We start from the raw sequence: 15,909 nt of genomic DNA, 5'->3' as shown, positions 1-15,909 counted from the left end.
CTGCCTGCCTGCTTCTTTCCGCTGTGGAAAGAAGCAGGCAGGCAGGGCACAGAGGAACGGAGACCCGGCGACGTTTGGGGATATTTGGAGAGGCGCCCAAACCTCCCCAAACGTCGCCGGGTCTCCGTTCCTCCGCCCCCTGCCTGCCTGCTTCTTTCCGCTGTGGAAAGAAGCAGGCAGGCAGGGCACAGAGGAACGGAGACCCGGCGACGTTTGGGGATATTTGGAGAGGCGCCCAAACCTCCCCAAACGTCGCCGGGTCTCCGTTCCTCCGCCCCCTGCCTGCCTGCTTCTTTCCGCTGTGGAAAGAAGCAGGCAGGCAGGGCACAGAGGAACGGAGACCCGGCGACGTTTGGGGATATTTGGAGAGGCGCCCAAACCTCCCCAAACGTCGCCGGGTCTCCGTTCCTCCGCCCCCTGCCTGCCTGCTTCTTTCCGCTGTGGAAAGAAGCAGGCAGGCAGGGCACAGAGGAACGGAGACCCGGCGACGTTTGGGGATATTTGGAGAGGCGCCCAAACCTCCCCAAACGTCGCCGGGTCTCCGTTCCTCCGCCCCCTGCCTGCCTGCTTCTTTCCGCTGTGGAAAGAAGCAGGCAGGCAGGGCACAGAGGAACGGAGACCCGGCGACGTTTGGGGATATTTGGAGAGGCGCCCAAACCTCCCCAAACGTCGCCGGGTCTCCGTTCCTCCGCCCCCTGCCTGCCTGCTTCTTTCCGCTGTGGAAAGAAGCAGGCAGGCAGGGCACAGAGGAACGGAGACCCGGCGACGTTTGGGGATATTTGGAGAGGCGCCCAAACCTCCCCAAACGTCGCCGGGTCTCCGTTCCTCCGCCCCCTGCCTGCCTGCTTCTTTCCGCTGTGGAAAGAAGCAGGCAGGCAGGGCACAGAGGAACGGAGACCCGGCGACGTTTGGGGATATTTGGAGAGGCGCCCAAACCTCCCCAAACGTCGCCGGGTCTCCGTTCCTCCGCCCCCTGCCTGCCTGCTTCTTTCCGCTGTGGAAAGAAGCAGGCAGGCAGGGCGCAGAGGAACGGAGACCCGGCGACGTTTGGGGATATTTGGAGAGGCGCCCAAACCTCCCCAAACGTCGCCGGGTCTCCGTTCCTCCGCCCCCTGCCTGCCTGCTTCTTTCCGCTGTGGAAAGAAGCAGGCAGGCAGGGCGCAGAGGAACGGAGACCCGGCGACGTTTGGGGATATTTGGAGAGGCGCCCAAACCTCCCCAAACGTCGCCGGGTCTCCGTTCCTCCGCCCCCTGCCTGCCTGCTTCTTTCCGCTGTGGAAAGAAGCAGGCAGGCAGGGCACAGAGGAACGGAGACCCGGCGACGTTTGGGGATATTTGGAGAGGCGCCCAAACCTCCCCAAACGTCGCCGGGTCTCCGTTCCTCCGCCCCCTGCCTGCCTGCTTCTTTCCGCTGTGGAAAGAAGCAGGCAGGCAGGGCACAGAGGAACGGAGACCCGGCGACGTTTGGGGATATTTGGAGAGGCGCCCAAACCTCCCCAAACGTCGCCGGGTCTCCGTTCCTCCGCCCCCTGCCTGCCTGCTTCTTTCCGCTGTGGAAAGAAGCAGGCAGGCAGGGCACAGAGGAACGGAGACCCGGCGACGTTTGGGGATATTTGGAGAGGCGCCCAAACCTCCCCAAACGTCGCCGGGTCTCCGTTCCTCCGCCCCCTGCCTGCCTGCTTCTTTCCGCTGTGGAAAGAAGCAGGCAGGCAGGGCACAGAGGAACGGAGACCCGGCGACGTTTGGGGATATTTGGAGAGGCGCCCAAACCTCCCCAAACGTCGCCGGGTCTCCGTTCCTCCGCCCCCTGCCTGCCTGCTTCTTTCCGCTGTGGAAAGAAGCAGGCAGGCAGGGCACAGAGGAACGGAGACCCGGCGACGTTTGGGGATATTTGGAGAGGCGCCCAAACCTCCCCAAACGTCGCCGGGTCTCCGTTCCTCCGCCCCCTGCCTGCCTGCTTCTTTCCGCTGTGGAAAGAAGCAGGCAGGCAGGGCACAGAGGAACGGAGACCCGGCGACGTTTGGGGATATTTGGAGAGGCGCCCAAACCTCCCCAAACGTCGCCGGGTCTCCGTTCCTCCGCCCCCTGCCTGCCTGCTTCTTTCCGCTGTGGAAAGAAGCAGGCAGGCAGGGCACAGAGGAACGGAGACCCGGCGACGTTTGGGGATATTTGGAGAGGCGCCCAAACCTCCCCAAACGTCGCCGGGTCTCCGTTCCTCCGCCCCCTGCCTGCCTGCTTCTTTCCGCTGTGGAAAGAAGCAGGCAGGCAGGGCACAGAGGAACGGAGACCCGGCGACGTTTGGGGATATTTGGAGAGGCGCCCAAACCTCCCCAAACGTCGCCGGGTCTCCGTTCCTCCGCCCCCTGCCTGCCTGCTTCTTTCCGCTGTGGAACGAAGCAGCCTGAACGAAGCAGGCTGCTTCTTTCCACTGCGGAACGAAGCAGCCTGCCTGCTTCTTTCCGCTGCGGAACGAAGCAGCCGGCGGCGGAGGCTTGCAGAACGGCGGATCGGCTTATACTCAAGTCACCAACTTTTTCCAGTTTTTGGGGGTGAAATTGGGGGTCTCGGCTTATACTCGAGTCGGCTTATACTCAAGTATATACGGTACCATGATTTATAAAAAAAACCACAGCAGCTGTGCTCAGACAACATGCTAGCTAAGCCCACCACAACATATTTAGTCACTCTCCCATTTTCTGTCTTTGTAAATGTCCTTACCGCAGTGCCATTTAATAATCATCACTTCAGCTGCTATATAAAGTCATCTGCATGTACATGTCTATTTAAATTACTTCCACAATCTGTTTCAAGAGGTGAATCCAGAAATGCCAAGGATCTGATAATAGTAAGATGCCTCTAAAAAAAATTCATTTCTTTCATCAAGCCCATTCTGAGAAGAGTGATATTTTAATATCTATTTAGTTCAGCCACCTCAGGGCTCAGCCGTGTTGCTTTTCTTAGTGGAAATTGTATTAGTAATTTTCTTTTGTGTCTCATGCAAGTGCAAAACGAATTGACTCGTTTTTTTGCTGCACCTGAATTTAGCCGCTGCCACTTGTTGGCGCAAGGCATCCTGAATGTAGCTTTTTAAAATATGATTCCTTGCTTGGAGCAGCTCCTGAAGGAAGCTCATTTCAGACGCCGAGGACCACCATATTTCCTCGAGCCCACATGCATTCCCTGGTTAAATCGTCTCTGTTGCCCTTAAAAACATCACCTGCATCTGACCTTGGAAGCAATTTAGGATCACCTATTAATACTTCCCTTTTGGGTCATAAGCCTGGACTGTTGGAATTAAACTCTCCTTGGCATGGATCTGTCCAAAGTCCCCATATTATGAGAAGAGGACCAAAACTATGGACATCACGTTCAGGTAGGAAATATTATTCTGTCAACTTTGATCTTGGTAGACCAGTAAGATAATTATTAAGCATTTTTTTAAAGAAATAACTTTTTTTAAAAAATGGGATGGGTTTTTCTTGCAGATCTGCAATTGACAGGCTACCCTGATGAACCTCGTCCAGTGATGGTGGTTGCAAAAGATGCTAAGGAAGCAGCACAGCCAGGTTCTTTCTATATATGGCTACAGAACAAGAAGGAGCAGGTATTGCCATGAATTGCCATTTGTCTGCATGGTATTTTTTTTTTCTTTACTGGTAGTCCTTGGTGACCTTCTGCTGGCTTCCCCGTTGACTTTGCTTGTCGAAAACCAGCAGGGAAGATCACAAATGTTGATAATGTGACCACTTATGCTGCAGTGTTGTATTTTCAAGCCAATCACTGAGTGCCCAGATTGTGATGATTGTGGAGATGCTGCAATAGCTGGAACTTCAAGGACTGACCATAAGTACCATTGTTCAGCATTGTTATAAATTCAAACAGTTGCTGAATGAATGGTTGTAGGCAGGTCCACCTATATAGTGCATTTCTTTCTTCTTTTTTGAACATACAAAGGGTTAATTCCATTAATTTTAAGAATGGGGTATATTTATAGCTCAGGATCAAGCAGACTGGTGCCCCCAGATACCCAGATGCCTCCTTGTTCTGACTAATAAGGATTTTAATTAAAAGTGGCCCTGTTGCAGAACACAACTGATAGCATCATATTTATATGCAGGTCCAGCTGGGATGGTAGAGAGAGTCCCAGGGAGCTAGTTTATGTTTTGGTAAAAAAATATATTGTTTAATTCACAGTGTCCCTCAGGCCACCAATTTTGAGAATAGGCAATGATTTTATACACTAAGGTTGAAGGTTCATTCTCTGAGCTTGTGGGTTGGTTTCTGAACGTTTCATTACCAGGCTAGGTAACATCTTCAGTGGGGTTTAGGGCAGCGGTCCCCAACCCCGGTCTGTGGACCGGTACTAGTCCGCAGCATGCCAGAAACCGGGCCACGCAAATAAGCGAAGCCCCATCTGCAGGATGCAGGCAGCACATGAAAGCACGCCCCCCACGGTCCGTAGAAAAACCTCTCTCAGTGGAACCGGTCCCTGGTAACCCAAAGGTTGGGGTCCTCTGGTTTAAGGGATGTCAGTATCAGTGTTCTTCTGTTTATAAGGCCTTTGTGTGGTCAATAAGTCTTGTGATGGGTCAGATGTGGGTGTGTCAAGTGAGGGTCTTGTAATGGGTCTTGTGATGGGTCAGGTGTGAGTCACCAGTGTGAGTCTTGTGGTGGAGAGGTTACATCAGGTGAGGGTCATTGGGAGGTGAAGTGCTGGTTTTTGGGGGGGGCTTCGATGCTGTCTGGTTGGCTGTGTGGTTGATTTGGATCCTGAGGGGTTTGTAGGCTGGTTATAGGTCCATGTGTCTTTTGATGGAATTGGTTGTGGAGTGCCAGGCTTCGATGAACTCACCAGCGTGGCGGGTGGCAGCGTGGACGATGATTTTTGTATTGCTCCAATCAATTATTTGGTGTCAGTGTGGATGGAGATTAAGGATTTGGGATTGTGGCATTGGCCAGCCGGTGTTCGTGGATCCTGCTTTTTAATTGACTTTTTAAATATAATTTTAATATGTTCCTATAATTCCAGTTGTGCTTCCTGTTGTCCACTCCAGTACAGATAGTCCTTATGACCACAATCGAGCCCAAAATTTCTGTTGCTAAGTGAGACATTTGTTAAGTGGGTTTTGCTCCGTTTCACGACCTTTCTTGCTACAGTTGTTAAGTGAATAACTTTCAGTTGTTAAGTTAGTAACATGGTTTGGTTTTTGCCACTGACAGAAGATTATAAAAGGTGATTAGATGACCGCAGGACACTGCAACTGTCATAAATATGAACCAGTTGCCAAGCATCTGAATTTTGATCAGGTGACCATGGGGATGGCTGCAATGCTCCAAAGTGTGAAAAAAGGTCATAAGTCACTTTTTCCAGTGGTGTTGTAACTTTGAATGGTCACTAAATGAACTGTCGTAAATCAAGGATTACCTGTAGAGCAGAAAAGCTTTGGTTAAATCTTACAACTGGAATTATAAATTATTCTGAACTACTTCATCTCTTCTTTAATGCTTCATAGGTTTTTTTTTTCTTCCAGATCAAAAATTTTCTGTCAAAACGAGTCCTGATAATGTATTTTTTCAACAAGGTAAGACTGCGTGCATAACTCAGTGATTGGCCTTGTTTGGATGGCAAGTATTCTTACTAATGTTTTTCTTTAATCCTTAAAACTAGAATTTTGTACAGTGATTTTTGAAATGGTACTTTGAAACTCACATTTTAATTACTGATTTAAATTTTAACAATTAACTTATCAGTACTTGCAAAGAAATGAGAAATAATCAGTTGAACATTGAAACTATTAATTAACACATTAAGTAGAACTCTTGATGATTAAATGTGTATTAGTATTAGTAATACGACTAATTTCATTGATTAATCTGCAAAACATTTTACTCTTCAGCACCCTGAAGCATCAATCCAAGCATTGTTTTCAGATACCCAAATGCATATTTGGGCTTTGGAAGGTAAATAATCTCTTCATGTTTTTAAAAAAAGCTTTTTTCATTGTATTATATTTCCAAGGAAGATTACAAAAAATAAACAATACAAAAAGGAAACAGTGAAACAAAACACTATACTAATAGCTTAATGAACCAGCAAAAACCCCGTACCCCTGAAGAAGATTTAAAAAATAAATTTAAAAAAATCAGAAAATGATAGGAACAATTTCTTTATATCTGAACTATTTCCCAAAAAAGTAATACATTGCCATATATCTGTTACTTGTTCTGTTTTTTTAACATACTTGAATATCACAGATTCATCACTGGGTGGCTTTTAATGATATGTGTGTACATATCTTTCCGGGTTGGTGGTGGCGCAGAGCAGGGGAAGGAGGAGGGAAAGGGGATGATTTTGTGGGAGGGGCAGGTGCGTGTGTGAGCATGAGCGCCTGAGTGCATGCAACGTTTGCAGCGACATGCATGTTGGGCCACAAGCACTCACAATGAGGCTCGCGCAAGTGGGACTGCAAGCGCCTGCAAAGAGGCACACATGAGTGGAGCCACAAGCACCCACAACGCTCACACGAGTGGGGCCACAAACACCCACAAGGCTCATGCAAGTGGGACCGCGACCACCCTCGACACTTGTGGGAGTGGGGCCACGACCACTCGATGCTTACATGAGTGGGGCCGCAAGTGCCCGCAATAAGACTGGGAATGTGAGCAGCCGCAACGACGCTCGTGAGAGTGGGGCTCCAAATGCAACTGACAATGCTCACAAGTAGGGCCACAAACACCCCTGACAAGCGCTCACCGGCCGGCCACTCGCACGGCCCGTTGGCGATTAGGCCATGACCCAGTAGAGCAGGGGTGTCAAACTCAATTTCATTGAGGGCCGCATCAGCATTGCAGTTGCCCTCAGGGGGCCAGGTGGGTGTGGCCTGGGTGGGTGTGGCCTACTGGGTGGGCATGGCTAAAGTGCGTATGGCCTACTGGGTGGGCATGGCCAGCTCTACATCGTTCACATCAAGGGTGCCTATGAGGGCCTGGGCAGGAGTGGGACAGATCTGAGGGTCTCTGGCAGAAGGAGGGTCTCTGGGCCAGGGCCAAGGCAGTGGGGGCCGTTCCCTCACTGTTTCCAGGATGGCTTCGCGGGCCGCATGAAACCACTTGGCGGGCCGGATCCGGCCCCCGGGCCTTGTGTTTGACATGTCTGCAGTAGAGCTACAGCCTACATGTTGGAGACCTCTGCCCTACAGGACTGAAAGGCCTAACCCTATCATTGGGATTTTTATTGAGAAGTTGCAATACTTCTTTCTGTTATCTGTTTCACAGGTCAGCTTTTGGTAAGCTAGGTTAGCTAGCTTAGACCCTTATGGAGGTAAGCTAGGTTAGACCCTTATGGAGGTAAGCTAGGTTAGACCCTTATGGAGGTAAGCTAGGTTAGACCCTTATGGAGACAGGTGGTAGCACAGTTGATAGGGTTTTGCTTTTCTTCAGATCTTCCTCTATCTATTCTGGCAAATAGCTCATCTGCCCAGTCTTTGGGACTTTACTTATCCAGAGGTTTGTGAAAATTGTATTTAGATTTTGGAGACACTACAATCTAACCAGGCAGAGAATCCTCCGTTGTCAGTGAAGAATGGCTGCCACAGTTTTCATAAAAGCCTTGAACAAGAGACCGAGAAAATCTCTCCATTAGAAACCTGGATATAAATTGAATCTGAAAGGTTAAAAAGATTTTCAGTTGTTAAGATTTTTTGTAACTGTATTTGGAACACATTCAGTAAATCTTAGTAAAGAAGCCCTGAAAAATCTTGCTTTCTTTGGAGGTGGAGTGGCCAAGAAATTGGAAATTCTTTCTGCTTTTTATGATCTGATACTTGCTGCCTGCTTGCCATAGGCAGCTGTGTCTGACTGTTTTTGCTATGAGTACTGTAGCTGATTACATAGGTAGCTGCTGGCCTTTTCCACCTGTTAAGCTGCTCTTGCAGATCCCAAATATCTATCTTCCTCACCACCTATCTTGGTTTCTGGCCAACTTTTATGGCTAGATGTGATTTGGGTCTTTTTTTAAGGAGTATTAAGGTGGGGCATTCAACTGGAAGATTCCATGCTGATAGCCAAATCAGACTATGTTTGATGACAGTCCGAGTAATCTTAAGAAGGAAAGAGTAGCTCATAGCAGTGGCCTGTTCCTCTATGTATGAGTTAGAAGAAGAATCTAACTTTTCCTTTCGACCCCAAACCACCCCAGTGATGCCCTCAACGTGATGTCCCGTTGCCTGGAGGCGGTTCGGGTCTGGATGGGGAGGAACAGACTTCAACTCAACCCCGACAAGACTGAGTGGCTTTGCATACCTTCATCCCGGGTTTATTCGGACATTCCACCTCTGGCTATGGGGGGTGAACTATTACCCCCCGTAGATAGGGCTCGCAACTTGGGAGTCCTCCTAGATTCACGGCTCACCTTGGAAGACCATATAGGAGCTGTGACTAGGGGGGCCTTCGCCCAGGTTCGCCTGGTGCGCCAGTTGCGGCCCTATCTTAGCCGGGATGATTTGTGCACGGTCACTCATGCGCTCGTGTCCTCTCGTCTGGACTACTGCAACGCTCTCTACATGGGGCTGCCCTTGAGGACCACCCGGAAGCTCCAACTGGTACAGAATGCAGCCGCGAGAGTTGTGTTGGGAGTCTCCCGATACTCCCACGTTACACCTCTGCTCCGTGAGCTGCATTGGTTGCCAGTTGTCTTCCGGGTGAGATTCAAGGTACTGGTAACGGTGTTCAAAGCCCTTCATGGCATGGGGCCGGAGTACCTTAGGGAACATCTGCTGCCGGCATCAAGCTCCCTGCGCCCTGTGCGTTCCCACAGAGAGGGTCTCCTCAGGGTGCCACCGATCAGAGAATGTCGATTGGTGGCCCCCAGGGGGAGATCCTTCTCTGTGGGCGCTCCGGAGCTGTGGAATCAGCTACCGGTAGAGCTCCGGATGGCGCCCGATCTTCGCTCCTTTCGTCGCGATCTCAAGACGTTTTTGTTTGTACAAGCCGGCCTAGCCTGATGGGGATCGGTGGGGTTGTTTTATTTTTGGGTGTCTTAATTTTATCTTGGGGTTTTTAGAATTGTATTCCTATTGTTTTAACTTGGGCAATCATTTAATCTCTTTTTAATGTTTGTATTTGGTATTTTATTCTGCCCTGTGAACCGCCCTGAGTCCTCAGGGAGAAGGGCGGTATATAAATATTATTAAATTAAATTAAAAATTAAAATTACTTATCAGTTTCAAGAATAGGGAGAAGGTTGTTTCCCCCCCCCCCAATTGGGGTTTGGCAGAGTTGGGCTTCAAATTCTTCCACAGGTAGAGGAGAATACTTTTAGCTTTTGGGGAGTGGTAAAGGCCATTGAGCTGCCTTATCTCTGTTCTTTGGAGCTTTGAGGAGAGGACTGATAGTTTTTCCTTGGGGTACATAGGAGTGACAACATCAGTATGTACTCTGCTGTGCATATTCTGAGCATTTTGATTTGTTACACTACCTGTTTATTCTTAGCATAGACTTCAACGCCCAGAATTCTCGCAATGATCACATTGATTGGGAAATTCAGAGAATTCAGGCTTCAAGTTAAGAGGAGGCTGATTTTTCATTGTTGTAAGGCAGAGGCCCCCAACCTTTTAGGCACCAGGGACCGGTTCTGTAGAGAGAGGTTTTTTTGCAGACCGGAGGGGGCGTGGTTTTGTGTGCCGCCTGCATCCCATGGATGGGGCTTTGCTTGTTTGTGTGGCCATGTTTCTGGCATGCCATGGCCCGGTACCAGTCCACGGTCCGGGGGTTGGGGACCTCTGTTGTAAGGGAAGAATGTTGAAAATGAAAAGCTTTTGTAAATTGAGAGTACCATGAGACAACATTGTAATATTAAATTTCATGACAATTAACAGATTGGAATTAAAAAATACTCTTTTCTGAAGGTTTATCCCATCTTGTAGCAGCCTCATTTACTGAAGATAGATATGGTGTCGTTCAGACGACATTGCCAGCCATTCTGAATTCCTTGCTAACTCTTCAGGAGGTAAGGAGCTTTAATTTTTTTCACAAAAGAGAACTATGAAACCATAACATATTACTAGAAAAAATGATTTATTTTGCTGTTTCTTTAAAGTCTATCAAATGTTTTTTCCTATAGTTAAAGAGGGTGTATTGATTAGACTAAAATCCAGAAGGTGTTTTTAAGAGTAAGCTGGTCTATGACTATAGCACTCCTTCTGCAGCACCTTAAACCAGCTATATCTTTTTGAGATCACATGGCTACAGCTATTGTATGTTCCCTGGAGGATTTGTATTTGATTTAATGGGCTGCAGACAAGTGCTCTCTTCTTGTCCTCATATTTTCTGAAACAATTTGTTCGCCATTGAATGCCAAGCATATGTGATCCATTCTCCTGTTTAAGAATTTTATCCTCTTGAAGTCTTGAGTTAATTGTTTAAACAGTATTGTTCAGAACAGTATTCTGATTGATAAAATGTAATTTTATTGCTCATGGGGCTTAGCCTCCAAAGTTGATACTATATTCTCATCGTTAGGGCTTACCATAGTCAGTTTGCATTGGAGAAGACATGGGAAAAACTTGGAAAGCCACAAAAAATATCTAAATTATTAAAGTTGTATTAGCTTAGTCATTTTTCCAGGCATGATTTTCCCCATGATTGCATGTTGCAATAAGGGATCATATGGTTCATTAAATTTTGGCTTAGTACGGTAGATGTGTAGTCCTTGAAATTTGTAAATCATGACTGATTGGTAATTATTATGGCTTAGCATCGACAATGTGGTTGATTGACTGGCTTATTGAGTAAACTATAGTTAAAGCATGGCTTAACACATTTAAGAGTCATTTTCCCATAAGGGAAAGATTGTTTTTTAGAACTGAATTATATTGATTAGTTTTTAAAAACTTGATCTTTCTGATTTCTGAATTGTTTTAGTACTTTTCATGAGCATTTAGTATTTACTAAATGACCCTTGATGTGTTGGGTCATCCTTTCAGCGATATTTCTTTATCCAGAGAAACAGAACGACTACCTGTGGGCAAAAAAACATTGGGAGCGGGAGTGACTTCTGACTTCCTGCTGGCTTCTCCATTGACTTTGGTTGTGGAAAGCTGGCAGAGAGTGTCACAAATAACAATTATGTGGCTGACTGTGGTGGTCCTGCAGTAGCCAAAAGTTTGCAAATACAACTGATCTGAAGATCTTTGAAATTCAATTCCATAGAAATAATGACTCCCTGATTTTCTATCCATTATTAGCACATTTGAAGTAGGTTGATTAAAAAAATCATTGTCCTATGGTATGCTAGTTTGGCTAATTGAAGTTTACAAACAGACAGATAGCTTTAGTAGTATATAGATTTCTACATAAGGCTATAAATTTTGTTGTCAGCATGTTTCTTCACTGGTTTTTTTTTTTCATTCTAGGTTATAGACAAACACTTCAAACTTCCTCACGTGTCCAGCAAACCTCCCAAAACTTCAGGAAATCTTGCAGACACTTCCTACAAGACCCTTCGATTTGCTTTGAGATCATCATTAAAAACTGCAATCTATCGGATAACCACTACCTTTGGGGAACATTTAAAGTGAGTTTGAAGGATCTAAAACTGTATTAGTGTTCATTTCCTAATGTCCTAAAATATAGATGAATGAAAACCACGATGGATTGTTATGGGGAAAGATGGGGGGAAGCAACACTATCTACACCACCTTGAGCTCCTCAAGAAAAGATAAGCTTTAATCATTACATTGAAATTGTCAGAATCCATTTATATCACATTTCATAAATGTATGGTTAGAATATTGTGCTTATTCTCAGGATTCTGCCATCTCTCCGAGGGCGGGGGAGAGGATGGTTATTCAGATTGTAGTAGGCTGTTTTCAAAGACCAGGAAAGCTTTTGATCTGGGGGGAACAGGGGGAGAGAGAGAGAGATCTGGGTTGCATCTCCATTTGGAACTGAAAGGAAGAAAGCAATAACAATAAACACAAGGACATTTCCCTTTCCCAGGAAAGGGCCTGACACCTAAGTAAAGGATGTGAGCCTGACCAAATGGATTTGAGGGGAGGGGGTTGAACCGGGAATGCTTTATATAGTATTCAAATGTAACTCAATGTCAGATCCTGTCTCGTATTGCCACAACCGATCTCATCCTAGTAAACTTTTCCTTTTGGACAAACTTGGATCCAAGAGTTCTTATTTCCTAAGATGTGAATTGGGGTGGGTCCTGAAAGAAATGTCTGTGGAGATTTTCAATCATCCAGGTCACGGTTGTTCCAAAGAGCTTTTCCCAAAAGGCAACTGGCCCTCCTTGGTTTTTTCCTTTGAAAACATTTCACTTCTCATCCCAAAAGCTTCTTCAGTTCAACTGGTGGGCAGTAGAAGGATTTATATTCTTCTGAATGTAACCAGATGACTGCAAAGAATATAAAAAAGAAAAAAAACCAAGGAAGGCCAGTTGCCTTTTGAAAAAAGTGCCCTCAGAACATCACAATGAAATATAACGCATTGTTATATCAATTACATAAGTATTAAAAGAACAGCAGCAACAACAAAGCCTATCTAAAAAAAAGTAGGTAAAAACCAATCTATGCTTTCTCTGACCTTGTATTGAAAACAGTTTGGAGTGAGCATAAGTACATTCATCTTAACATGCTTGAGATCCTTATGTTCAATGTGGAAAAATTGGAGTAGAGACAGCAAGGCAGGTACTCTGCAGGCAGGTATTTTCAGACATGCGCCTTTACAAATGTCTGAATAGGGTTAAAGCCATGTCAGGATTGGAGGAAATAACACATATCTGAATTTGCTTTCTTAATTTTCTTCTTTCAGATCCCTTCTCTTCAGCCAAAGTTATTTAGAAAAATATTCCAGGAGATCATCACAACTTTTTAGTGTGTATTTTAATGCATTTTGGAATGAGTTCTGCAAAATATGTTTTTCTGATCTCTCTCTCTCTCTCTCTCTCTCTCTTTAGTGCAGTGCAAGTATCTTCAGAACATAAGAAAAGACTGCAGCAGTTCTTGGAATTCAAAGAATAGGGAAGCCAAATTGCACATACTATTGGAGGTGGACAGTAACGATGCAGCAATCTCAGATCTACCATACTGGCTTCTCAAATATGTACTTTTTTTTTTCTTTTTGACAACGCTTAAGTTGATGTGTATGTATTTTGAAAAACATACACATGTATTTTTTTAAACTTTTGGATTGTTTAACTCTGATACTTTGTATAATAAAAAAGATATTTAAACTAAAAACACTTTGGATTAATTGAACAATATTTTTATTTATGTGTGGCTGCTTTAATATACTTCTTGAAGCTCTTGGTCCTCTATGATTTACTTTGTATTGGTAACTGTTGAGAAAAGATAAATTCATACAGATCCGATTGTCACCCAGTTGCCACGTGCATACAGATGCTTCCATAGTTTATGGCATTGGCTAGAGACAGGTTACTGCAAAATTGGCCTCCAGATGAGGTTTTTACATACTCTTAAATCAAAGACTCTTCTGAGAAGAAAGAAATGCAGCCCACAGTATTCCTCAGAACATGGACATTATTGACTGTTGATTGGGGACTCTAAAAGTGTAAAGCTAATAAATTTTGTTTAGCGGGCGGGGGATAAATCAGAATGGAGAAGGCCTCTCTGTGAGTTACATTTTTGGACTTTATAGACTGGCATAGTCTACTGTGTTCTTTTAGGTTTTCTTGTGTTTCTATCAACTGTCTAAAATATATTGTACCCAAAAGAACAATCTGATGTCTAACAGCCTTGGTGGAGCAATGGGCTAATGCCTCCTTAAGTAACACCAGCTACCTGCAATTAGTGCAGGTTCGCATCCCACCAGGCTCAAGGTTGACTCAGCCTTCCATCCTTCCGAGGTAGGTAAAATGAGGACCCAGATTGTTGGGGGCAATTAAGCTGACTTTGTAATAATGCCGCTGGGGTGTGTGTGTGAAAGCCCTAATAAGCAGGCATATACATAGAATGAAGGCTACTGCTAAGCTTGTAAGCCGCCCTGAGTCTTCGGAGAAGGGTGGGATATAAATGGAATTAAAATTAAAAAATTAAAAAAAAATTAATTCAGTTCTATACTTGTTATACTTTATGGAAATCTCAGGAACTTTTTTCAAGGGGTTGCTTAAATAACATCTCTGGGAAATTGGCTTTTTTTCGTCCTCAACAATATGCATCCGTCTAGCACACCACTGAGGTATAATGTTTCCATCAATTTCAGCAATGAGTGCCATATGGTTTTTGCTGTTCCCTTATAATCTTTGCTTTAGCTTTATTCAAGAGGCTGAAAAATTTTCTAAAACAATGTAATCAAGTACAGAGGAGCCTCTGCCCCATTATCCCTTTTACCTATCCTTTCTATGTTAAGTGGGATGATCTAGCCCACCCATGCCAAGTCTTTCAGTGGTTCCAGGTAATGATTGAATGCAGGCAATCTGAAATGGGCCTTAAGAATTTTCTGAACATTTTCTGTTTTGTTAGATTTGCAAATATTTTGGCTGGAGATTTGGAGAAGCTTTCTAATTAAGTGCTTACATTAAGTTCACAATTTTCTCAGGATATTTTTTCAACAGAATTACATTTTTTTTACTTCATTCAGAGCAGAATGTGAGCCTCTAAACTTGCTGAGATGTTTGCTTCTAAGTTGAAGTATTATATATCTGAAAAATTGGGCTTGGAAAGAATCATCATTATTAGAAGTATTAATCTAGGTCAAGTAGGACAGCCTGGGTATCCATCTGCAAAATATTAAAAAGTTAAGATATTCCTATTCCTACATACAACAGGTCTCATCATATGTTCATAATTAATTTTGGGGGGTATAGATGGACTAGGAGAGCAAATTCTACAATCCCCCATTTAACTTAGGTTGGGTGGGTCGGACAATAATAATTTTATCAAATGTTTCAAATTCAATTTGAAAATGGCATTGGAACATGACAAGTTTACTGGCTTCTAATTTCAAAAGACTACCTAAAATTACTTTATGTTAAGTATGACATTTCTCTTAATTCCATACAGTAACTTTTCCACCAGTTTTATCTTTCAACTATTAAACACTCGCTTGGTTTGGGGGGAAAAAACACCTTTAACTTTTTCCAGAACTTGTATAATTACAATTTGCTTAAATTTCACTCTTGTGAATTCTAAAAATTTGTGACTTTCCTTGTTTAAAAAAAATGAGAATTTGGATCTGTCTATTGATCATTTCTTACAATGATCCCACAAAGCACATACATTCTAAATGCCCACCTTTGCATTTAGTTGTATTCAATAAAATTTGATCAAGGTTTGATAATCCATAGAAACCTGGGCCAGCTGATTTAGTTTTTCCACTTACCAGTCACTATATAATATGTAACACGTATAGAGCATTATTTGTCATTCTGATCTATAAAAGGCTAATCTGGAATTGTGCATTTTTGTGTTTGCTCTTTCTAAAAACTTGGCCTGTTGACAGCATTATATTCAGCATCTGTTTCATTATAGCAGAATGATGAATGGACAGGATCAGCAAGATCATACTATTGTCTCAGTATAGAAGTAATTTTTGAGGTTAAAATCTGAAATGGGCCTTAACAATTTCCTGAACATTTTCTATTTGTTAAATTTGCAAATCTTTTGGCTGGAGATTTGAAGAAGCTGATAAAAACCCGGCTCCAAAGATGGCGGACGCGCTGGGGAGAGCTCCGTAGCCCCCAACAGTAAGGCGTCCCCCCAGGAGCCCCCCAGGGATGTCAATGGACCCCTGGGGTGGGGCCAGAATTTCGGGCAAATGAGCTGGGCAATTATGCCGCCCGCTGCCTCCCGAAACAGCTGCAGAGGTGCCGGGACATCCCCGCCCCGCCGCCTGGGCCGTTGGCAACCGTTATAAACGGGGCCAGCACCTCCGCCCTGCCTC

The 15,909-nt window shown here is 44.8% G+C and overlaps 1 protein-coding gene across 4 annotated transcripts in view; it reads left to right on the top strand.

Moving 5' to 3' along the window:
- NDC1 (NDC1 transmembrane nucleoporin) overlaps positions 1-13,247 on the top strand; it is a 31,953-nt gene extending 18,706 nt beyond the window's left edge. For 3 of the 4 annotated variants that reach the window (XM_081326094.1, XM_081326093.1, XM_081326095.1), the window contains exons 12-18: positions 3,116-3,373; positions 3,486-3,604; positions 5,532-5,582; positions 5,898-5,961; positions 9,906-10,006; positions 11,412-11,572; positions 12,965-13,247. In XM_081326094.1, the coding sequence (XP_081182220.1) occupies positions 3,116-3,373; positions 3,486-3,604; positions 5,532-5,582; positions 5,898-5,961; positions 9,906-10,006; positions 11,412-11,572; positions 12,965-13,028 (818 nt within the window). In that variant the 3' untranslated portion in view covers positions 13,029-13,247. The remainder of the gene's footprint in view (positions 1-3,115; positions 3,374-3,485; positions 3,605-5,531; positions 5,583-5,897; positions 5,962-9,905; positions 10,007-11,411; positions 11,573-12,964) is intronic. The other variant, XM_081326096.1, reaches the window with a different exon arrangement.
- The last annotated feature ends 2,662 nt before the right edge of the window (positions 13,248-15,909 follow it).

Source organism: Vipera berus, assembly GCF_964194415.1.
Source record: "Vipera berus genome assembly, chromosome: 3".
Taxonomy (NCBI): domain Eukaryota; kingdom Metazoa; phylum Chordata; class Lepidosauria; order Squamata; family Viperidae; genus Vipera; species Vipera berus.
This window is presented reverse-complemented; position numbering and strand designations above follow the sequence as displayed.